This window comes from Amphiura filiformis, chromosome 14 (genome assembly GCF_039555335.1).
Source record: "Amphiura filiformis chromosome 14, Afil_fr2py, whole genome shotgun sequence".
NCBI lineage: Eukaryota > Metazoa > Echinodermata > Ophiuroidea > Amphilepidida > Amphiuridae > Amphiura > Amphiura filiformis.
Genome location: NC_092641.1, coordinates 28,595,016 through 28,621,530, shown reverse-complemented (window position 1 = coordinate 28,621,530; position 26,515 = coordinate 28,595,016). Strand labels below are relative to the sequence as shown.

General features: G+C 37.1%; 1 protein-coding gene across 1 annotated transcript; it reads left to right on the top strand.

Moving 5' to 3' along the window:
- The first annotated feature begins 776 nt into the window (after nucleotides 1-776).
- Nucleotides 777-13,892, top strand: LOC140169901 (uncharacterized). The gene is made up of 9 exons (XM_072193221.1): nucleotides 777-1,065; nucleotides 5,490-5,651; nucleotides 5,834-6,149; nucleotides 6,654-6,802; nucleotides 6,936-6,988; nucleotides 9,258-9,404; nucleotides 9,659-9,741; nucleotides 9,877-10,009; nucleotides 10,563-13,892. Exons 2-9 carry the CDS (start codon nucleotides 5,512-5,514, stop codon nucleotides 11,465-11,467), a joined length of 1,926 nt encoding a protein of 641 aa, XP_072049322.1. The 5' UTR covers nucleotides 777-1,065; nucleotides 5,490-5,511; the 3' UTR covers nucleotides 11,468-13,892.
- Nucleotides 13,893-26,515: the final 12,623 nt, after the last annotated feature.

The following is a 26,515-nucleotide window of genomic DNA, read 5'->3' as shown; positions in this document are numbered from 1 at the left end:
TGACTGTGAACCATTCGAGGATCTGACAATACATCTGAAACTGTATTGCTCTAAATATATTCCAATTGTGACTTTCATTTCTTTTCATTATATAGGGGGAATATTGTTGCCATGCAATGATCCCCAACGTGTGGTGTTTTTGTCGGGGTTTTTGTCCAAAAATAAGTTAGGCCCGGGGGGGGGGGAGGGGCACTTAAAAAATCACCAGGCAGGAGCGTTACCCCTGTTTTTGGACCGCGCAGCTCCGACAAACCTCTGAATTTTGCCAAAATGGAGCGCAAAGGGCTGGTGTTTAAACTTTCAGCCCTAAAAGACCCCTAAATTGCCCATTCCTCACATTTCTGGTTTCGGGCGATTTTCAAAGCTTTTCAATGAGAGGAATATAAAGCAATTTGGTGGTTAGGTCCGATTTTAGAGCGAAATTCGAGCTGGAATGCGGTCAAAATAAACTTCTGTCAGCGCTCTGTTTTGGATGGTTATCATTTTTGCTAACTGCCCCTCCCCCCTCCCGTAACACAGACCTCCTGGTGGCCCAAGCTTGTTTGAACTAATAATAAAAAACAATTTATTTATGCATATATACTGATAGGCATATACTTGTATATTTCAAGCAAAGTAATACAACTCCAGTTTTGCGTTGAAAAAACAATTAAAGGAAGGTCAATGGTAAGTACAATGACAAGGTTGAATGCATCTTCACTGGGTTCTGAAACTGTTGGTAATTGTTGTTGGGTTTTTTGGGGTTTTTTGTAACTTGATACTCTGCAAATGAAAGGCTACACGGGTCAAAAATCAACATGGAAAACTGCTGCGCACGACAGTAATAGCACACTGTTTTGCTTTTCCGTGCAAAAATGCACTGAATTTAGTCACTTTTAGTTTGAACTAAAAGTCACATAGAAACCTGGTGGGGAGTTCAAGTGGTCAAGTATCGCTAGAACGGATGTTGTACAGGTGAAAGGGAAGTCATTGGTAATCATACAAGACTATTAGTTCAATGTACATTTTGCACTGAATGGACATGATAAATAGGGAGGTTTTTGCCTACTTGTTGAACGTGCAAAGGTAAGTTTGGGAGATTCATTTTGTAGTTATACACATGTCACTTGTATGACCCACCCTATGACCCCCGGGAGTGGTGAGTCACTTTACATAGGTGCGTCGGATTTAACTATACCATGACCCACATGTGCGTCTAAACAATGACTGACATTTGCCGACAATGACTGAGCCCCTGGTCAAAATTGTGACGCACATGTTAAGGATTATGACTGTCCTCATGACGCAAATTTGACTCACTTAGGTATTTTGACTGACACTGATGCGCCTAACCATTGACGCACCTAGGTAAAGTGACTGACACTGACGCACCCCTCGGGGTATATTGTGACGCACATATTGAGTAAATGACCGTACCCTGCGTCACTAATTGGTTGGTAAATGACCCAACCATGACGCACATCCCCCGGGGGTCCTAGGGTGGGTCATACAAGTGACATGTGTATTATCCGGGGTAATTTTATAAGTTATATTTTCATGTATTGCCTTGGCCATTAATATTAAAGGCATAATTTTGTCCTTTTTATTTCACATGTTCTAGCCAAATGATTCTGCCAGCTATGGCACGATTATATGCACAACGAATTTAGCCATCGAGTAATATTGGGCCCATTGGGGGCCAGGAGAAAACAGGGAGACAGGGGTCACGCTGGTGTTTTGTGTTTGTTTTATCAAGAGGGGATGTCATCTTCGGCTTTAAATATTGAAAATATAACAAAATTGTAAAATGCTGATATATATATATATACCACTGAATACACTCAGCATGCTCAGTACTCAAACATTAGAAAACACTGCTGGAAGAGGCAACAGGCATATCATAGTGCAGTTATGTCCACGGCAAATTCACCGTGACCTTTCCCGCCATAAAGCCGCTTAGTGACGATTAAACCGATTTATGCAGTACTAAACCATTATAGTAATCTCCCGGAGTAATCTATTGTCCAATGCAAATTTATTACCACGTGATAATATTTATCCAATGAGCGATAGAATTGTTCGCTACGGTCGACTAATCCAGTTCATAATGACGCTATTGACATGTACGGGCGGAACTCCACTGACCGAGTTTTGGGATATTTTTCACTGGTTTGCTGTCATTTACTCATCAAGGCGGTCCCCGTTATTATAAAGACTATGTTAATAATTTAAAGATTGACATGTAGAGAATAAACCATACTTGATTGACAGAAAGTACTAAATTTGTACCTATTACGGTTTCGTGACACCAATCTTCCAAATACGACCAAGCCAGGGCTACCCGGTGAAGCAAAATGTGCATTGAAATAACACGGGAGTTTGAATAGATGGTAGGATTTCTTTCTCATACAAATGCATGGTCCCCCGTAATTAAAGCTTGTACTGGGTTGAAAATTCAGATTTTTGCAAAGAATATAAAGTAATTGAAACATAGAGCAAGTACTAAAATCATAGCTTTTATACTTTTTGATATATGACGCTAACTAGTTCATCTGCTATATCTACAACACAGCGCTACCAGTAGAGGTCAATTGCCTATTGTGAGTGCCCCTGTGTTGTGTGCATACATGTAGGCAACAATAACTGCATGATGTTTCTTACTTTTTTCTGGCAAGGGGTCGTACCTTTAACCCTAGAACTACGAAGGGGCTAAGATTTTTTATCCATCACAAAAATCCAATATCGAAGTTCCCCCTCCCCGATGTATATGGAGTATGGTGTGTTTGAGATATATGCCTATGTGTGACGGTTGGGGTCGTGTGCCGCAAGGATGGGGTGAGCCGTTAAGTCAACAAACTGTATTCTGAGTTACAATGTAAAATGTGCATGAAGGTCGTATTCATAGGTACCTCAATTTTGTGCGACATGTATCTCATTATGATAGCCCCAGTCAAACACCTTTTAAACCAATAAATAATCCTATTGCTGAAGAGGTTAATAAGCTTCTACCTATAATAGCTCTAGTCTTTGTGAACTTCGGCTAAATGCTATTCAAGTGGTGGATTACAAAGCATTGTATTTTGTCTAAGTATGTATAACCAACGCTCTGCAGGGTCTATTGTTCTATTGTTTCCGATTAGAGCGCTGACATATTGGAAAATGTTGCCAATCAATATTCATGAGAGTGTACATTCAACGTCCAGTTTTCGAAATTGGGTGACTTGTGTTTGGCAGGTGTGAAATACGTCTGACTGGGCGTTTTAATTACGTAACGAATAAAGTCATTGACATCATCGAATGGCTGCCCAGTGCTGTTATGTGTTTAGTTATTATATAGGCCTAATAATTATTATTAAATGTATTCATCATTCCTTTCTTTTCCCTTCTCTGTACTTATATTCTTTCCCAGACCTACACTTTATCACTCCCTCGCTCTCCTTGTTCCCCTTCACCGTCTCTCTCTCATTCCCATCATTTTCCTTATATTTCTATTTATCTACTTGTCTTTATTATATCTTTTCATTTCTCCCTTCCTCCACCCATCTATCATTCTCCATATCCCCTCCTCCCCTCTTCCTCCCTCCTCCCCTCCCAAAACTTCTCACAGGGGTGAATCTGCCCCTTCCCATCCCCCTCCCCTCGCTGGGTACGCCACTATTTCTATACCAATCTCCTTCTTAAAATAAAATTAAATGGACATTTTTAAAAAACAACCTTTATAGGCCTATACTTATGCTTACATGTATACGTATAGCGATTACCATTATAGTGTAATATAGATATGTGGAAATGGCAGCCTTCATACATTCTAATGTGTAATCGATCAGCAAGAGCATTCAATTTATTTAAATGAAGCGCCTTAAGTCAGGTGGGTGGTAAAGATGATTGCATCGACGGCTAAAGCCTCCTTTATAGACTTCAGACCCACACAAGCACACATTTGGGATACGTGGGAACAATGGTACCACTTTACACATGACTGTATTGTGGTCACTTATTGATACTCGCCTGTTGTGTAGAGCGTTAATATGATGCCGGATCAGTGACCAATTTAGTGGCGGAACCCCTTTCTAATCGGCATCAAACGAACAAAGCATTGTATAATCTATTGCGACTCTATTTCTATTAAAAGCTCTTTGTGTATAACCAACAATTAACAATGAGAGGACATTCCTGAACCTCGTTGACTTGGGGATGATATGAAATGACCGCCAATTATGACTGTTTGATATTACCAGCAATGTGGAAAAAGAGACACATGTAGAACCGAAAAAGTCAGTAACTCGTGGAATAATTTCACAAGAGTGAAATTAACATCATCATCATTGTTTGATGGCATGTAAAACTGAGTCGTTTTAAAGAAAAGTTGAACAATGATGGCGCTATTTATCTAAAATCTAGAATGCATCTTTCCAAGGGTAGACACTTGTAAAATGGTATTGGAACATCAGCAAACAGACTAACAAATGACAGAGGCATTTTCAAAAAACTTTTTATTATGAAATGTAAGGTAGAACTCATATTATTTGGATAATTTAAATTTGAAATATATGAAATAGCGCCCTCAATTTGCACAGAAATGCACAGTTTTGAGAATTAAAATTACTACAAAAAAGCAGAAAAGGTGAATAATTTGAAATAGAAACGAAAATTTATGTTACAAATTGCTACAAAATATATGTGTATAATAAAACAGTTTATTAGTGTGATAGCTGTTGGTATTATTCAGGTATAGAATTGAACATTATAATAACGTTTTGTTAGAAATTTTATAAATGATCCCATCAAACAACCGTGCTTTGACGGCCCGTCTTACCCCCGGGTACTGAGGTGCTGGGGTGAAAATTGTATCACTAAGATGAGCGCAAAGGATGGGTCAACGATTAGCTTATGTCGTTTGGGCGTAAACATGTGCGTTTTTTTTATGACAGATAAAAATCTTAGGGGGTACACCCTCCCTCGTAGGGTTAATAAACCACAGTATTGACTGGTGTATTTATATACATGTGATTATTGATTATTATTAATATCGATTAATTATGACACCAATAATATTAATATATACTGCTTTCGCGATACAACAAAGCTCTTGCAAATGCATTGCGCGGCTTGTAATTAGCATGATTGGTAGACTTCTGTAATTATGTTTCAGATGCAATAAAACACAATAGTGATGTCAGATTGATTGATTTTCTGGTATTTTAAACAAAAATTCATTCGATAAACAGGTGCTCCAATGTTCAATGTTATAATAGAACATTACAATATTGATACGGATATTGAGGAAATTATAGCACATTTAATGCGAATAGCACAGTAACCCGTGTTAGCATAAAATGTACGGTAGGATTTTGTTCATCCGGTTCAGCTTTGTGCATTTTTACACGAAAACTGGCTTATGAAATTTCAGTCATAGAGAAATATTCCTATTCCAGTGCAAATTTGCGTGAAACACGTTAGTGGTATCAGCTTGTATTAATGCATTTTCTAATACGTCAAATTTTACACAGATTATAGCCTAAGCCATAAACTATGGAAGAGGACCGTACATCTATCAACCCTGACGACGTTGAAATAGGAGAGTTTCTATCGGGAGGAGCATTTGGTAATGTCTATCTGGCGACGAGGAAACAATGGGGTTATGTGATCATCAAGAAGTACCTCAGAATCATGTAAGCATAATCAGTTTAGCAACAGTTGACATTTGGCAAAGTGGTCATCCTATGGAGGGATAAAGAATTGTTTTGAGAAGTACTAAGCGGTCGAGAACAAAGCATAATCATGATAATTATATAATTGGCTATTATAACAACTTACAGCTGGATTCTCTTAATTGCTTGTTTTGCTTTTTCAGTTTAGATAAAGACATGCTACAAGGAAGTACGGCCACAATCAAGTCACTCTCTTTTCCGCATCTTGTTGCCATTTTTGGGATCATTAGCGACCTTGACAACCCTTTAAGCATCGTTATGGAGTACATGGAGTTTGGTAATCTGAAAGATTTCAACGTGAAGACGATGATGAAATGCGATTGTTGGGCGAGGAAGGTTAAAATGGTTGAGGATATATCACTCGGGATGAATTATCTGCATAGTATGGACCAAAGGATAGAAGTAACGAGTTGCTTGAAACTGGAGAATGTCCTTGTTGGGGCGGGCTTTGTAGCAAAGGTTAGTTTGAGTATGGTATTTAATTCACCACCCCGAGGTACACATAATTATTGCACAGCCTATAAGACCTATAAAGCTATAGGTCAGATATAGCGTTTGGTCAGACATAATAGAGAGATTGCGATTTCCAAACGTAGCATCGAACGTACGTGGAGTCTATTCAAAGTCCCGTCACAGGAGAGTGGTTTTGAATAGATTCCACGTACGTTCGATACGTACGTTTGGAAATCACAATCTCTCTAATGCCTCTATGCCAGGTCAGATATAGCGCTAGATCAGACATATAGTCCTTAAACGTCCTTATAGTCCTTCCAAGTCAGCAACATCTAAATCTAGCATTGCTGAGGTTCAGACTTCATCTTTAAAAGATGTATGTTTTTTCCCATCCCGGGCCTCCACGGTTCACATAGTTTATTTTGGCAACACCAAAAAAATACAAACCATCTACAGATTGTGCTCTTTCCAACCCAGGATCTCCACGGTATCACGTACTTATTGTTGCAGATCGCTATCTCTGAAGTGTTTCTTCAAGCAGTAAAGTTACCACCGGGAGAAACCTACAGCATAGACGTGACACATTCTGCTGCGTACCTTCCTCCTGAAGTTTGGAGCAACAGAAACCAAAAACTGGACGAACCATGGAATGTTTACTCGTAAGTGTAATTGTTTGCTTCAATTTGTTTAATGCAACTTTAAAATCGTCATTTAAATTAAATGTTACCACATCTTTTAAAAGCACAATAATCTTCTCATTTCTGTCTTTTTGTCTTCTTTTACTGTGTAAAGGTTTGCAATGACAATATACGGTCTTTTAAGTGGAGATGAGCCATGGAATGCAAGTACGTTTATACCCCGCCCCACACATCCCCACAAAGAAGAAGTTCAATGCAATGTTGCTTAATAGGAAAACCATCATTGCTTAAGGGCTGGGGTATGAACGTTTGGACAGTATTTATTGTGGGACATTAGAGCACATCAGACATATCGAATTGCATTCTGAATACGAAGAATGTCATTCTGATATCAAATAATTTTGAATTTTTGAAATTCGCAATTTAATACACATTTTATGGCAAATCATTAAAAATTGATATTTTTGATATTTAACAGTACTTGAAGTAAACTTTATAAATCTGATGATTTATACTTAAAGTGTATGTAGGTGGGTTGAAAAGCCGACGATCAATTGAAAATTTTGACCTTTCGTATTGAAGATATGAATTTTTTCCCAAAACACCAAAAAAATTAGGTCTTTTTGGGAAAAAATCCATATCTTCAATATGAAAGGTCAAAATTTTCAATTGACCGTCGGCTTTTCCTCCCTGCTACATACACTTTAAGAATATATCATTAGATTTATATAATTTACTTCGAGGACTGTTATATATCAAAAATTCGAAAAATATCAAATTTTTATAATTTGTCATAAAATTTGTATTATATTGTGATTTTCAAAAACTGAAAATTATTTGATATCAGAAAGACATGCTTCGTATTCAGAATACAATTCGATAGGTCTGAGGTGCTCTCATGTGCCACAAAAAATACTATCGAAACGCAATAAACGCTCATTTTAGATCCCTAAAGGAGTATTTCGTGATCCTAGCATCCTCTTTTTATGACATTTTCAGTACATATCCACGAAAAAGCCTATTCCCAAAATTTCAGTTGATTCCGATTTTGCGTTTGCGAGTTATGCATGATTATGTGTATTACACTGCTCCATAGACAATGCGTTGTAATTTCGTTCTGGTGCACCAGAACGAAATTCAAATTTCACGATATCTTTGCAAAACGAATTAATCTGCAAGAAATATTTTGTACATAAACATTATGTAGCCAGAGGTTTCCAGTGATATAAAAATCTCAACTTTTTTTTGAGAAAAGTGGGGGGATGAGGCTGTGGATCACGAAATGCCCCTTTAAGCGTTGCAACTGTTTTTGAAAAACAGACAGTGTCATCGTGGCTTTAATAGCACTTTATTATGATATGTGACATTATGTTGACATTATGTATGTTGACATACATTGAAAAATGGCATTGTAAAAACTCATGAATGGCTTTGCAATCGAGGATGGTACATATGGATTCAGCAAAAAAATGTGACAAGTATAAATGATGTACCTTGGTTGATAGGCCTACATGTGTTTGAGTGGTACTAGCAAAATGAGATCATGTAACAACGTCAGACGTACCGTGTCGCAATGTATTTGATAGTATACAAATATTAACTGTCTATGCAGAGTGTGATGGTCGAAATATAATCACGAGTTGAAAGATGGATTGTTCCATTCCACGAGCCGGAACGGCGAGTGGAATGGAACAATACATCTTTCACCGAGTGATTATATTTCGACCATTACACGAATTTAAGATAGTTAATATTTGTTTTATATCACTCATGCATAAATTCTATTACTAAAATACTATTTAAGGTAGGAAATACATTTTTTCATCAACATAACACCATGTTTTGCCGTGATATACTTCACATTTTGGGGTCCACCCCATAACTAAATCAGCGAGTCCAAGAGTCAGCGCACGGCTTGGCGCAGGCGCAATACGGCAGAGCACTATGATGGTAAAGACTATCACACGGAGAGGGTGATAGTAAAAATAATAAATGGTAATCAACCAATGAACTGTCTAGAATTTATGTATGAGTGATATAAAGGAGTTATTACATTTGACAACTGGCTTACAACCATAACCAAAGGCAACCTTAACCAACGCTCGTTGTCCGTTAATAACACACTTATAATAATAAACTTGTGTGATTACTCGCTGTAGAAGTAGTGACGTAAAAGGATTAATTACCGCCCGGTCATAGCGATAGGTGAAAACAATTTTTGAATATATTCCCTCGCACTAGACGTACACTGTAGCTCTGCATCGCACCATTGAAAGAATTTGCATTAAGACATCCATCATATTCTATGGAAATTTCACATCATGAACGTTTACTTGCACCTGTACGATAAGTGAAAAAGAGTTTGTATCAATCGGTCATTTTAAACATTGAGTTTTAGTTTTGGTTTTAGTTTAAGCTCTTGAGTGACGTCATTATCGATATCTTTGTCTGTACACTTTTAATTCTACGCTTGCAGGAACGGGGTCATCAGACATAAGCACCTTGGTACAAAGTGGCTCACGACCTGATGTGTCACAGCTACCAGTCAAAGCCCCGTCTGAAATCATTGCATTGATAAAGAAATGTTGGGATGGTTCGCCGTCAAAGAGACCATCATTCAAAGGTTAGTTGAAGCTGATGTAATATTGCTTACAGGGAATCGGTAAATATGGTAAAAATAATTCTCTTCAATGAAAATCATCTCTCACATATAAAATAAGAGCACACCAACAGAAGTGTTCAGCCGTAATTTTTTTCAATTATTCATTGGAATATCCTGTTGGTACTATATAATACGTACACAGGTCAAAGGTAAAAAAACTTTTTAGAAAAGTTTCAATGATGAAATAAAAGATTAATAATTTGGGTATTTTTCAGATATACACGAAAAAGTTAACGACATCTACCAGATGAAATACAAGACATTGATCAGACGAGCTGACAAGGCAATTATGGTTGTGGTAAGTTGAAGTTGAAGGACTTGTTAAAATGACATTTTGGGTTTTATACAAAGCCAGCTCGGTACAAAATAACATCAATATTTGTTATTTATCGTGTAGGACTGTTATAATGTTACAAATTATTTGATTTTGTAGCTCGCCGATGAAGAAGCAACACAGATTGGGACGAGTGCGTCACCATCTGGTTTACCTAATATTCAACATAGACAAAGTCATCTGGATGTTGCGAGGAGAGAACGGAAAGTATCAACCAGGATTGGGTTTACTGGTCAGTATTATTCTTATATTAAAGATCCATTCATACTACATGTGCGTTGCCGATATATCGATTACTTTTTACCGCAACTCAACGCAATTCGTCGCATTTCCAAGTTAATATGTATTTAACTTTATTGCGATATCGCAATGCAGTATTTTTCAGTACAATGCGATGCGGCATCGCACTGCATCCCAACGCAATTGCGGCGTAGCATGAACGGACCTTAAGATGGATAGACGGATGACGAATAGAAGAAGAGACGATGACGATGATGATGTGAAGATGAATGCGGTGGTAGTATGAACGGACCTTAAGGCAAAGAAGAAGATAAGTGTGAGGATGAGGGTGAAGAGAACGATAAACAAATAAGGACAAAGAAGAAGGAAATAAAAAAGAAGAGCATAGCCTTTAAAATTAACCAGGAATAGGTAAAAATCTACTTTTTGTAATTTAGTTTACACATGGGTATTGTTAAACGACCAAATATATTGGTCCCATGAAAATAGAACTGTCTCTATCAATAACTAACAAATGAAGCCGATAATTTTCTATATTTTTTCAGGTCCACCACCCGGGGCACAACCCAAACCATCTCTAGTTCACAATACCAAAGAGTGGCAACTTGCCAAGCAGTTTGGTCAAGAAGGAGACCAAGACGGTGATTTTCGGCTCGCTGAAAGCATCGCGGTATTTAAGAACGGTACCGTCGTCGTTGTCGATACCAGAACCACTGGTGGAAAGAGAATATATCTCTTCAACGAAGATGGAGTCTATCAGTCTACTCTTCGATCTCAACATGGAATGAATGATCCTAAAACTAACCTGTTACTACCTGAAGACGTCGCGGTTACTTGTCAAGGTCATTTGATCATAGCAGATCAGTCACAGCATGTGAAGATATATCACGCGAATGGTACCTATATTCAAAGCTTCAGTACTCTATCCGAGTCTGAAGATGCTCCTGATGAGAAGGTTTCAGCCACTCGAGTCGTCGTCACGCCGCAAGATGACGTCATTGTCGGTGATCGTCACAGGCGACTCGTAACTACCCACTCACCCAGTGACAACTGGATCCCAAAGAAGATACCGGTTCCCATCAGACCGTGCTACCTCGCGACAAACAACCAGCGCCACGTTATAGTAAGCGATGACTGGGAGAGGACCGTTGTAGCGCTCAATTTTTATGGGATAATCTTGTACATGATAGAAGATTTCACGGTGGATGGTGAGATGGGCGAGCCATATGGAATGGCCTGCGATGAAAACGGTGATGTCTACATTGCAGTGATGAAAGTGAGCAAGAACAACCAAGTTCGCCAAGGGTCTGGTCATATACATCAGTACGACAACAACGGGAAATATCTGAGATGCATCGCGACGTATTTACGACGTCCATATGGTATTACTATGGCAAACGGGTCTCTTTATGTGGCTAATAAGAAGTCAGTGTCGGTGTACAAGTCATAATCACACTAGCTTGGAACACTCATGACATGTAATGGGCTGTTCCAATTGAAATCAATACATCCCCTATGAAACCTTATGAAAGAACTGACCGTAATCGCCTCACAGGGGGTATGGATATCAAATGGAGTTACCCATTCAGGTAACCCCATTTGTGGAAGATTAAAGCAATGTCTTCCGTAGGTGGACTGTGTGTGGACTTCAACTGGAATAGCCCAATGCAACCACCAACATGATCTTGACCCTGGCTTCCTCAAGGAGATTCACTAGACGCCGATAAAGGCATAATCTTTTTCTAAGATATGTGCCTGATTGGTTCTATATCTGTAAATTAAGGGACAAAAACGTGAATTGTGTACATTTTTGTACAAGTGCAATCACAACATTCAAAGACTTGACACAGGTCTATGCATTTAGACTTGGACTCACTGAACAAGACTCTATGTTCAGGACTTACCGAACCAACCTTGCAGATCCTCATCAATATGCTTACAGGTCCTTACACAGCACTGAATCAGCCTTGATTAAAGCTACAAATGACACCATGTCTTCAATTAACTCAAACAGAGCCGTCTTTCATATATTATTGGACCTATCCTCGGCCTTTGATAAAATTGATCATCAAATTCTAATTTATCGCCTCTTAATTAGAATCGGTGTTAAAGGATCTGCACTAAATTTGTTCAGATCGTATCTATCTGGCTGATCAACACAAGTTGACATTGCATGTGAACTTTCAGATCTTGTTATCTCTTGGTTTAGTTTGCCACAAGGTTTTGTGGTTGGTCCTGTTTGGTAAACTATCTATACCCTTCTACATACATGCATTACATACATTTGAGGCATTTATATAGCGCTACATACATAAAGAGCGCAGCGCATATGACAAAAATAACATGGCAAAAGATGAAACCAGATTAACATTAACAGATTAACAAAGAACATAAAAATTATGACCACTGTGGAACAAACTATTCATGAGCAGTAAATAAGTAAGTTTTTAGACCCTTTTTGAAACCAGACAATGTATTTGATTCCCTGATGGTAGTGGGCAGATTGTTCCAAATATGTGGTGCTGAATGAACAAAAGACCTGTTTGTAGCAGTTTTCAGCAATTTGACGCTGTTGACCTCAGAAAGACGTGTTGTATCAGAGGCGGATCTGAGGCCACATCTGGCTGGACAATACAGAGAGAGCAGATCAGTCATATAAGAGGGGGCTGATCCATTAAGGCATTTGAAAATAATCATCATGATCTTGAAAATGACCCTCTCTCTGATCCGAAGGGTTTTTTCCTAAAACATGCCATAACACACAAACTCTTGGTTTCCCTTTTCCCTTATCTCTCATTATCATTTCAATTTTATTTATACACGGGAAAGCCCAGATCAGCCCTTGAGCTTGTCTTCCCTGGGGCCGTGTTGCTACAAAAATTTTACATGTTACATGATGTTAAGGATATTAAGCTGTAAATTGAAAATATACAAAACAAGTACATGTATAAAAACTACAAATGACAAAGTAATAAAATATAAATTAAACATACAAATCATTAAAAGCAAGTAATATTTAAATGCAAAATGTAGGCAAAGTTCAGTTCATAATTACAGTAAAGCAATCTCCTGAACGCAGCAGATCTATCGCACAACTGTACTTCCACTGAGAGATCGTTCCAAAGATGAGCACCCTGTATGAAAGACTGCGTTTCTTAAAGTTATTTCAAGGAAAAGGAATATCAACATTATTTGGATTACGCCTGAGATTATAATTATATTCCTTTTTCTCAAATAACAGGCAAATATTATCAGGAAGTAAGTTATTTGAAACCCTGAACATGAACTCTGCCAAATGGATGTATCTTATTTCAGCAAGTGTCAACCAGCTGAGTTGATTAAGAACTTTAGACCCAGTCAGAGTTATTAATATCATAGGGGATCCCCATATTGCTCAATGCTCAGTTCATTGCACCACTAGGGGAATCACTGATAATAGATTGTGAAATGGACATCATTTTGAAAAGTCCCCTGGAAGTAAATGTGACAGAGTGGTCTTTTATTAGATGGGGAGTATAAAAATGTGAGAGCTTGAGTTTGCTGATGGCAGAATAACATTGGTCTTCGTGCTTCAAAACGAATGAGATTTTTGAGTACACGAATGTGCTCTTCCTCATCAAATGATTAAAGTTCTTCTGTCGAATTGCTGGAGTCTGGTCAGCGCAAGGAGTTCAGAAAGAGTTTGGAGAAATCAGCACTTTTTGTGTGAGGATTTTATACGTAGATTATATAAATGCAACTGTACAATGGGCTTCGCTGATTTTCGCAAGACAAGTGAATAAGGATATATACATCAGCCTTCCGGAACATATTGCAAGAACTCTATGATCACCTAGAAGAAGAATGCTGGTTATTAAAGTACAGAGTAGTTAAAATTGTGATTGTGTGATTATGTTGTATACATGTGTCTTTGTTGTCATATATTGTACCAATCATATTTTACTTTCAATTAAAGACTTACATTTTGTTAGCTTAAGGCATGGGATATGAGCGACCTTGAAGTACAGATATCTGGAGAAGAGAAGCACAGCGACAGGTAGTGACTGGGCCGCCGAGTACTAATATATATTTATTTTGGAAGGTTCGTGTTTGTTTTAAATTTTGGGGCGTTTTTCCAAAATTTCATATTTTTGGTGATATTTCAAAAAAGCGACATGCCAAAGACAAATCTTTTTGCACATACTTTGTTATTGCTAATACAGCTCTTTTCTGCATACCTAAGTTACAATTCGTTGTGGTGATTTAGTAATATTATAAATTTTGTGACTGCATTTGGCATTTTCGATGCGATTTTAGGCTTACCGTGATTTAACGTTGATATCTGGTCTTGCTCCTTTTATAATTTTACTTTGATCGTCGGCTTTTGTAAATAACAGAATGTAGATTGGCTCTGAATAAGTATCGTAGTCCGCTTGGTGGTTTTTTTCATGATATAATTAGTTTGTATTTGCATGTAACAACTCAAAATCGACCTCTGAATTCAGGGTTGAAGGCTGTTTTCGGAATACCCGTGGACTCAAACAAGTGCACGAGTGGCGACTATGGTTTTATACTTCCCGCATTGATGATTGTGTCAACGCCTAATAATATACTTCTTTGTATATGTTGACTGTAGCTGGTATACAAAGAATTGACCTTTTCGGTAAATCCCATAAGCCGTTGCGAGTACACCTGAGAACTCGTCATTTTACGTTACGCCGACTTGCAATGCGCAGTAACGATGTTCGATAAACGATGTGCGCATCGGCGCAGCGTGACGCAGAATGACGAGTTCTTAGGTGTACTCGCAAAGGCTTATGGGATTTACCGAAAAGGTCAAGGGTACATGCCACTAAATAGCTTTCCATAGACTTTACGTGCAAAATAGGGGTTACGTTTTAGGCTATAAGTCGAGTTACGTCTTACTTTGAAATATATTATTTGATATCATCTTAATCAGAACAAAATTCTGCATAACATATCTGAAAAGGCCCGATTTTCCCGTGTTTACGTCCGACTGCTAACCGCGTTTTGACCTCGTGTGTTCATGCGCTCATCATCGTAAACATCACTCAAATTTTCGCGTTTTCTGTTCAAATTAGTAGAGATCACATTCACAAGTTCTAGCAAAACACGATTTGCAACACTAAAATTGTTAATATTGTACCGATTTTGCACAATTTTTATGCAAAGTTGGGACTATAGTCGTGATAAACTTTTACCGGAAACCGCATCACAGGCGGATTTAGTGATATGAACCCTTGAAGAGGCTAAAACATCGTTTTTAGGCCTTGAAAATGATTTTGTTATCTTTTTCACTACATTTTGAATTAATTGTAAGAAATTTTTAGTTATTTTCTTTCATACTTTAGACAGGATGTCGATTTCAAGCACAAGCATGATAGCCGACAATGTAATAAATGGCTATTTGAAATTAAATATTAATATAAATTAAACTTTGAATGTTATAACAATTTAAAATACTGGACAGTGGTATAAATAAAGCAAACTAGAAACTTAAATATCTTAAATCTATAATATTTTATGTAATTTTATTAAAATTGAAGGCCAAAACTTGAGTTTAAATGACAAATAAAATGGTTAAAAATAACAATGAAATTTAAAAACTTCTTTGTAATTTAAACACCAATAAACAATGTTTTCAATATTTTGAAACTCTTCTTAATTCCTATCAAAAGGTTTCAAACTTCTACCAAAATCGGAACTTTTATTAAATTGGAAATAAAAGCAGGCCTATTCGCGGCAAACGCACATACGCGAAAAACCTGGCGGCGTCCATGAACGCGCTTGTTGATGGCCCTCCTCTTTTCTTCGCGTGCATTTTAAATAGATAAAGACGCGCGGAAAACGCATGGAATTGCTCCTTAAAGGGTACATGCCACTAAATAGCTTTCCATAGACTTTACGTGCAAAATAGGGGTCACGTTTTAGGCTATATAAGTCGAGTTACGTCTTACTTTGAAATATATATTGGTTACAAGTCAATGACCAATTGGTTACAGGTCAATGACCATTAACTTCAGGGATAGACCCTTTGTCATGTTTGTGCGCCGTTCTAACATGCAGTATATTTACCCGCAGACCTGTGCCCGTGTCATGTGCCAATATTAAGTAACGTTAAAGGTTAAGGTTAAATACAATTGATTTTCAAGGCTTGATTCCAGAGGGGCGTAAGTTAATAATGGAAACAGCCATGCAGAAAAGAATGAACTCACGCGTACAATGGTGTAGGCCTATCAATCTGAACTAGGGCCACGGGCAAACCGCGGCTCGTGAGTCATCATAGGCCCTATATGTTGCAGGGATAGGGAAGGGGCGACCATGATAGGACCATATGGGCTGATGGGGGGATGATTGTGGGCAGCCGTTTTCGGCAATTTTCCTTTGGATTTTCTAAATTTTCAATTTTTAAAATTATCCTGGATGATATCTGTCGTGAAATAAATCAATGCTTCTATAGGCTATAATAGGCCTAGTATGCCTATTTATACCCTGATTATGCAATATATAGGCCTATAACAATACCTACAACAACAGTAACAAAACCAACAACCAATATTTTGTTAATCTAATTTGTAAAAATATATTCATAGACCGCGCCTATTAGACTATAGCCTACAAATTCCTGAATTATATAATGAAAAAAAAAACGGGCAAAAACAATCAATCGCTGCAGTCAGAAAGAAAGAAACGACCAAGAAAAAAGAAGAAAAAAAGTGAGAGAAAAATAAAATAAAATAGATGGAATGGACCACATAGGGACTCGAACACGTACCAAAGTTTTCCAGTTCAAAACTATAGTATTGTATAGTCGAACGTGAGTTCGGCGCGCTAACCGATTGAGCTATTGAGTGACCTTTGAAATCCATTGATCTCAAACTGACTATTATGGAATAGTGCATACCAGGCTCTTATAATAAACAATCTCATCACTGCTGTAAATGTCGGAGATATACACATAATCATGCATAACTCGCAAACGCAAAATCGGAATCAACTGAAATTTTGGAAATAAGCTTTTTACGTGGATATCTACTGAAAAATGTCATAAAAAGAGGATGCTAGGATCACGAAATCCTCCTTTAATATATTTCTTTAACATTAAGTAGACTGTGTGCTTCTATGGCCGAGCGGTCTAAGACGTTGTGGTTTCTTAGTTGCTGTTCTGAACGTCACTGCTCCATAGACAATGTGTTGTAATTTCGTTCTGGTGCACCAGAACGAAATTCAAATTTGACGATATTTTTGCTAAACGAATTAATCTGCAAGAAATATTTGGTACATAAACATTATGTAGCCAGAGGTATCCAGTGGTGTAGAAATCTCAACTTTTTTGGGGAAAAGTGGGGGGATGAGGCTGTGGATCACGAAATGCCCCTTTAAGGTTACACAAAGAAACGTATAAAAAACGTATAAAAGACGTATAAAGTTGTTCTCTAAAACCGCGTTTTCTCAGCAATCAAATATCGCAGTGAGTCAAATGTTTGTGCATGGATGTATCTTAACACTATTTTTGTGTGTTTATGCAAATTTTTAGAATCCGTTTGAAAATCCTTCGTTTAAATCATTTTTACGCACCATGTTCACAAGATGAAAAACACGTTCCATGCAGTTTTTTCAAATATTCGCTCCGTATAAAACCACGCCGAGTGATTGTTTTCTCCTTTTTGTATTGTACTACAAATCGACCAAAGAAATAATGTTGCCATGGGGAAGAACCAAATACAGTACCGATTAAATTTTATTAGCCCGTTTTTGGGAACAATTTTCGAGAATCTTGTACCACAAAACACTGTTATGTTACATTATCGATATCTGGATTGTGAAACGTTAATTTTGATTTCTAACTGCCTACATTATTTCTCAAATGTCTGTCGCTTACTTTACCATTTGAATTTTACTCCAAATTTAAGCTACTTTTGCAAAAATCGAGGTTTTTCACCACACACCGTCATCATCCCTATATCTTCGTGTTAAAAATTGCCGTGGTAGTACGATGAATCCTCACGTTTTTCAACAACTACGCATGGTGATTTTGTTCGAGATAGGCCGTGCGACTCAGGCTATGCATACAATTTGAGATTTTGAGAGCCGGCCACACTGTTTCTATTCTATGTTTTACGATTTTCGCATGATCAGTATATGGCTGGCCGTAACCGCCACAACGTGGAGCTGCTACGCGTAGCTTACTTTTCGCTTCGCGGAGCTAAATTGACCAATCATGTTAGATCTTTTCATTACGCGGAGCCAGTTGATGCATCATCGTTCCAGAGAGAGAAAACTCTTGCCAAAATTAATGTTTACTATATATGTGGATTTTAAATGAATCGAATGTAAATAAACCACAAACAGTTGTACAGGATCAATACCATTGTTTGATTAGTGTATAGTCAATGTTACCTTGCATGCATGTGCCATGTGTGTGGCGTGTTTGTTTGTTTGTCTACTGTGTCAGGCCAGGATCACTGACACCCACGGTACTGATACTGTCATACTATCACGGTGATCATATTGTTGAATGTTGTTGACTTTAAAATAATCATGATGCAGTCATGTCTACAGTAGAATTCACCACGACCTTTGAAGGACTTAAACCCCATTAAAAGCTATTAAACCAAGATAACACTCAATGAAAACAGCTCAACTATGTTACATCAGATCTTCTCTGGTTAAATACACACTGCACTTGTGTCTGTTTTACCTGTGCAATGAACAATGAGCTGGTATTATAGTTTCAGTTGGGTGAATGATTATAAAGCGAACGCAAGGTAACAATACTGTCTGGGCTTTTGTTTACGAAATGAGACAATAGTCTGCTTATTGTTAACCAGCGTTCTTGAAAATGAGAAGCATAATGGTTTGCAGACTTAACACGGTTTAGAAATAATTTGTTCATATTTTTTGGTGTTATCTGTCGTTTACATATCCTTCCTAAAACACAAAAGTACCAATATTTCCAAACACCTAAATTAGCTAAAATTTAGGAAATGTTACAAAACTATATTTTCTAGAATTTCAGAGAATACTTTAAATATTGGCTGGTTATTTTTTACACAGTGACGTCATATAGGCAATGGCATAATACTTCTAACATACACTAGGTCACGCGTCATTGGTGAGCGCACTGAGTATTGTGTATAGGAACACGGGCAGTACCGTAACTACAGTATGTATGGCCTACTACTAGTATATAAAGTAAATCCGAACTGGTTTGCTGAAGGTCGAATTCCGCAGGCCACGCCGCGCAAGATGTACAAATCAGCTCCCGGCGATACACTGCAGATCGCAGAATTGTGTGCATGGTTTACCACCACTCTGCCTAGCTATATAGTTGTGTACAATACTGTATGAGTTTCTTGTGAGTGCATGTCCATCTTAATAATAAGTCGGTTCGTACTTTTCATACATTACTTTTTGAATCATAACTATCGTGACCGAGGATATCTTGCAACTACGTGAAGCTCGTCTGGCAAATTCTTAATGACTAAATTCGCTTCACGTAATGAGTAAGTCGTACTTGATTGTTCAGTTTTACCTCCGAGTAATGAAAAAACTCTAACATGATTGGTCAATTTGGCTCCACGGAGCAAAAAGTCAGCTACGCGTACCAGCTCCACGTTGTGGCGGTTGCGGCCTACCATATCAGTATCCCATATGATATTTCTATTGTAAGAAAATTTTATTTGTTGTCACGTAAATCATAGGTTTCGTTTAAGGGCTGGGGTATGAGCGACCTTGAAGTTCCGGTATCTGGAGAGGGGAAGCAATGAGTTACCCCAAATCACAGCGGCAGGTAGTGACTGGGCCGCCGAGTGCTAATATATATTTATTTTGGAAGGTTCGTGTTTGTTTTAAAATTTGGGGCGTTTTTCCCAAATTTGATATTTTTGGTCATATTTCAAAAAGCGACATTCCAAAGGCAACTCTTTGGGCACATAGTTTGTTATTGTTATTGCAGTTCTTTTCCACATACCTACGTTAACATTCGATTGGGTGATTTACTAATATTATATATTTTATGACTGCAATTTGGCGTTTTCAATGCGTTTTACACGTATCATGAAATTAACGCAAATATCTAGTCACGCTGCTTTTAGAATTTTTACCTGATCGTCGGCTTTTGCAGGCAACAGAATGCAGATTGGCTCACGATAGATGTCGTATTCCTCTATGTGGTTCACTCATTGATAAAATGAGTTTGCATTCCTTGTAACAACACACACATTGCCGTCTGGAAACCGGGTCTGGTACTGATTTTGGGACAGCCAATAGACTTCAGCGCCGTATCAAATCTCATAAAAACCACACGACTGACGACTATGTGTTTATGTTTCCCGCACGAAAGCTTGTGTCTACATCTATTACTATACTTCTTTGGAAACGTTGACCTTTGACCATTCTTTGTATAACGCCCTGATATGACCTTGATATGTTCGCTTGATTGGGTACGTTATAGCATCCATTTCATTGAGGTGTTAGGACTTGGTCAGTAGATAATACTTGCAGGGATACAATAGTTTAACATGGTGTGTGAGCATGGTGAAAGACTCATTATTGATTAGGCGCGGACATATTAAAGGCACAGGTCCTTTGCGTGTATAGCAGAAAATTATAATAGAATGTGTGAATAGAATGTTTGGAATTTTGCAACTAAAATACTAACTGCATTCTGCATTATGTATTTATTTATTTATTTATTTAGGCCTATGCCTATTTATTTATTTACTGACTTATTTATTTATTGTATTTATTTGGTATATTAGTTAGTAGGCCTAGTTAGTAATATTCCATGATAGGCCTACGTCGGTTTATTATTGATTGTTGATAACTTGACAACTTGATTGATTGATCGATTGATAGTCATTTCACATTATATTCCTAGTTTATAGGCCAATTTGAATAACATCGTACATTAGATAAACAGACCTATCAGTATTGATTTATTCTATTCAGCAATATCAAGGATTACTATCAAACTGCTCATAGCTGATTGTCAGTTGGCTCAGTGGTAACGCAGTAGGTTTTACAACACCGAGGTCCCGGGTTCGATTCCCACCTCTGCCTATTTTTTGCAAGGCTGAGAAAAAATGAAATTTCTGGACTGCAAACTTATTTGGCGCGCGATCTGAGCTGGTCCTTTTCTGGTGGCTGTGTCTGTTACAGGCACACTCCCTCTGCATCCAAACCAGGTTCACGCTCATTACACCTCCCTTAAATTAACTACCTGGAAATTAAATTAACTAATTAGTGAGGACCGGTATTTTGCTGTGGATATGTTTAACTGCAATTTTGATGTAAAACATTTGAAATCCGCTGTAAAAATTTTGATAATATTCAACTCTTTGAGAAAATTATTTTATAAAGGAATGCTGGTAAAACCAGGTGCAATACAATGTACATTATTGACACACTATCACTCTCTTTATCTTCGTCAATAATAGAATAATCGATTTCAATCGAATTGAATACATGAGTTTGTAGTTGACTACTGAGCAACCTAAGCGATCGATTGCTAGCCAATCAGATATAACTCCTTTTCTTGCGTTCAGTGAAATACCACTCGCCTGTCGCTCACTACCACTCGTCCGTCGCTCACCAACGGAGTATTAAATTTATATTTATCGTATAGGACGTCGACACTGTGCGTCGTTTGTTCGAAACCGTGCGTCTGTCACTTTTCTTATGCTGCTTTATTTTTCCAGCGTAGGGCCTAGAAAAACTAATTTATAATTTCTTTTTGTATTATTTATTTATTTATTTATTTATTTATTTATTTATTTATTTATTTATTTATTTATTTATTTATTTATTTATTTATTTATTTACGAAGTAGATAAGGCTGACTTGCCAGTAAACATTTATAAACTGTTTATATTTATTTATTTATTTATTTATTTGTTTTATTTATTTATTTATTTTATTTATTTATTTATTTAATGACGTTTTGGGGCTCGAGAGAACGGACACATTTATTTATTTATTTATTTATTTATTTATTTATTTATTTATTTATTTATTTATTTATTTATTTATTTATTTATTTATAGTAAAAAATTATAGTGAAACCATCACTAGATACAGTGCTCAACTATAAAATATAGGAGCGAAATATATTATTATTATTATTATTATTTTTCGATTGATTATTTGATGATTGAGTGAGCAGATTTATCGATTGCTACTTTAGTTGTGGGACTTCTATTATTTTGATTTTGAATGACATCGTACATTAGTATTGATTTTTTCCGCTATGCATCATCAAGAATTTTAATTCTAACCTGTGATATTTTAATATCACAGGTTTTAGTGCAGATAGGAAGTTGGCTTAGTGATACTATCCGTTGATTCAGAACCGGAAGGTGCCGGGTTCGATTCCCACCTATGCCTATTTTTTAAAGACTTGGAAAATTACTGCAGTAAGTTTATTTGGCGCGCGATCTCAGTTATTCATTTTCTGATGGCTGTGCCTCTTACATACACCCTCCCTCTGGAATCCAAACCACGGTTCGCTCAGTGTAAAAGATGATTTTGGCATTGAGTCAGTACGACTCGTTACATACAATGTCATGATGGACACTAAGGCGAACTGGTGGTAGTGGTGAGGCGAAACGTCCTGTCATTTCTATCGAGACATACTCGAACGGGAATACGACACTAGTGTTGTTTCAACAGTGTTTCGGAATAGCGGATAATGGTAATTGTTATATCTAAACGTGAGAAAAAAATTCGATCGACCATCTGTCATGAGCAAGGGCTTTTTTGATGAGTACCCGCATTGACTTTGAACTTTTCTCCCAGACTTATTTCATTATTCCAGTGTAGTATCATGATACGTCTAAAAATTATTACATACATGTTTGTTTGTATATGGTTTTCGTTAGACGTACATTATGTTGTAATAACGCTGTTTATTTTGCACCTTGGACATATGAGATTGAATTAATATAAAATGTAAGTAAAATCCGTATGATTTACAGTGTTTTGGTGGTTTTTAAGAATCTCTTGATTAACGACTATGTAAACTTTAATATATAACTACATTTAGGACCCGTTTCTAATATCTAACGAACAACAACATTGATTAAAAACATTGACACCAAATTTGTTGGTTGTTGTTTTCATCTACATTAGAAGGCTTTGAATTCAGAGGATGTGCATGGTTATTATAGGCTAATTGTACACTAACATAAATTTGTACAAAATAAGGCATTTAAAAAGGAGGTCAATGGTGACCTTTGACATTTCTGCTTATAACTCCAGAAGGGAATGTCACAGATAGGTAAAAGTATACTTTTTTCTGGATCACCATGAATAACTTATCAACAGCATTGAGTAGTTTGAATATTGACCTCTGTACGACCTTTTACCCGCCATATCTCAAAATGCTCAATGCTGAAAGAGGTCCAGTAAACTTATTTTTGTGGATGATGATCTTGAGAAGCAATATCCATCAAAAACAAAACTATGGACACCAAAACAACGTCATACCCACTGGTAGCCGGGCTATCTGTATATGTTGCGAGCGTAGCAAGCAGGAAAATATGCATATTTAAGCGTTTCCGTAAGCCTTTTAGAGCGTTTCATTTAAAAAGCGCCCATGAATGAGTGCCACATACGACAAAGTTTGACAACAAAAACGATTCTCTTATAAATGCATCTACGCACAGTTTCCACCTCAAAACCTCAAGTGTTCCCTTCATCCAGATTTTTTTTATATCGAACCAGGGGTGACACTAAATTCCCAGTTGTTCTATTAGCAACGCAAACATTATGACAAATCCCGTTGGTTTGCTAGCTATAAAATGAGGCCAGTTATCGATCCGTTATGATCCGTTATTCATAATCCGACCCCATGATCAAGTTGACGAATAACGACGCCGTTAGTTTTACGAACGTTGTCTGTTCAATGAGAGTATAGCGCGCCCCACAACCGTCTTTTTCGCGCGCAATGGGCCTGTGCTAGGAATCTTTCTGGTTTTTAAATACCGCCATCTACGGTATACTTTGGTAACGTACCTAGAGGTTTTCAATTCATACTTATAATTCGCTTATGACGACTGGGATGCGATGAGATTTCAACCTTGGGCTACACCCGTTTGTAACCGTTGGGAGTGCAATACGTGCTTGATTACAAATCAATAACTCGCAGCTTGCCGAATGATTGAAAATGACTATGAATCGGATGAGTCTTTTGTGAGCTGTTTGACCCGATCTTATTTTTAAAATAGCTCTACCTTCTATTACGTTTCCATATCAGGCCAAAAGGATGTATGCTATGTGTTAGATGTACGTACTGTACTTCTTTTGTTGTGGTGCGAAATTAGAGAAAAAGTCCCGAAGCTTTTTTTTTAAGTACAGATAAAACGCATTCTTCTGTTTTGATTTTTGAGACAAGATCTAATGTCTGTGCATTATAATTTCGAGTGTTGATATTCCTTGTAAATCGTCAGTTTTATCGAGGTTTGTTGTAATTTTCGTTTCCATGAAATATGACAGTTTCGGCAGGCAAATTTAAATGTAATTCAGCCTATCTTGCAGCTTCGACTTTAAAGATTTCTTTGAGGTGTTCTCTGAATGTTTATTTAGATCATGGTTCAATACAACAAATTCACCAAAAAATGGTAACTTACAAAGTTGGTATCATTTATTTTATTATGCGATCCCTGGAGGCTAATCCAGCTATCTTCAAATAAAATATGTGATACCGCCCATTCAAAGTAAATGTGACGTGTCATGTCAAAAGGTTATCAATTTTGAGGTTTTTACATATCTTAAATATAGAGATATTTTGCTGCACAACACGTTTCCGCAATGAAATCGGAAATTCTTTAGCGAGATATTGAGTTTGTAAGTTATGGTATTATGAAATTGGAAATTGAGATATCGGCATTTAAAAATAGTATTGACAATGTTGAGAATAGGAATTACCTGGCAAAATGTCTCAAAAAATACAAGATACTCCGGTTTGAAACTATCAGACAATATTTTAAACATTAGTAACCCAAATTGTGAAAAAATCACCCCGGGTAGATTTTTGGCTGTTTCTCCATTTACGATCCTGCCCAAAAGTATCTCCTTTTGACATGACACGTCACAAATGATGAGTCACTCTATTTAGCCGCTTAACAAAAGAATACCACATATGAATATGAGATTACAACAGGTCACCGCTAGAGGCGCTGCATTTAAGACGCAGCCTAAAAAGTTTATTACGAGACAAAATAGATGTGGCCGCCCAATACATCAGGGCACAAACCACTCGAAAACGATCCGGTTTATGAAATGGCGGACGGATATTTCCCATCAGGCACCAGTGATATGTTTTTCAAAGAAAGTCTACAAAGTTAATTTGGAAATGACCTTTAGCAATAGTAATGTCGAAATTAGGACTCGCTGTCAATAACACGAAGGAAATGGGTGACAGGTGTAAGGTATGAAATACCCGTAGTATTTGAAGTATAGAAAATATTTGATGACATCTGACCTTCCAGGACGGCGCCATATTTGTCTGTGTGTGTTTTTATTCACGTGATACTAATTATCAATCTGCGATAATCAGACATTTGGTTACCCGGCTTCCGGGGTGAATAAGTATTTTTAAATGTATGTAAAGAATTATTTCACATCATAGTGCCATTTCTGTTATGCATACACAACACCAGAATGAACCAACTCCTGATTGGGCACATTCTGCGTGTTCCGAAACCAATGTCGAGTAAACCAATGTCCTTGAACATTTTAAGATCCATTGTTACTTTGGCATAACTGGATAAGACTCTGCATACTCAATAATATATCATTGTGAATTAACATGTCTTTTAAATGCAGAACAATATTGGGGTAAATTTTTTTTTAATAGATGAACTAACTAATCCTGCACATTATGACACCAAATAGAATCCAATGTGACGTCAAGAAGCAAAGTTACAAGCATTTGATTAGACGAAGGTCCAGTTTTAAAAGTGACAAACTGGCCTATTCAAAACTCCACCGACTAGACATCTGGTTTGAGAGTGGTGAATGGCTAATTTATGCGTTTGGCTTTAATTAAAAACATAAGGAACCAAAAAAATCTGAAACAAAAGAACTGACAAATAACATGAAAGTTATGAAAAGTACCGAGAAGTAAAAACTGAAATAAAACTGCATTAAATAACGCTTCATTGAAGAAACTTTGTTGTTTCTTTGTTGCGCTTGTTGGAATCTTTTTGCGCCTTGTATAGGCATGTTTGTCACTTTTAAAACGGGACCTTCGTCTATTCAATTGCTTGTAACTTTACTTATCAGTGGACTTCGGGTATATATATATTAGGGTGATTCAAAAATACAAAAGTTTTGATTTTAATAATATTGTTCATTTGGGTGTAAAAATACATCATGCAAAATTTCATGAAATTCAAATCATTTTTAGAGGGTGCGCCCGGGCTTTGAAGTTTTGTGTGTGAAGTCTATGAGGATTTTTGGAAATTTTCACTCAACCACCAGAAAGTAATAATCA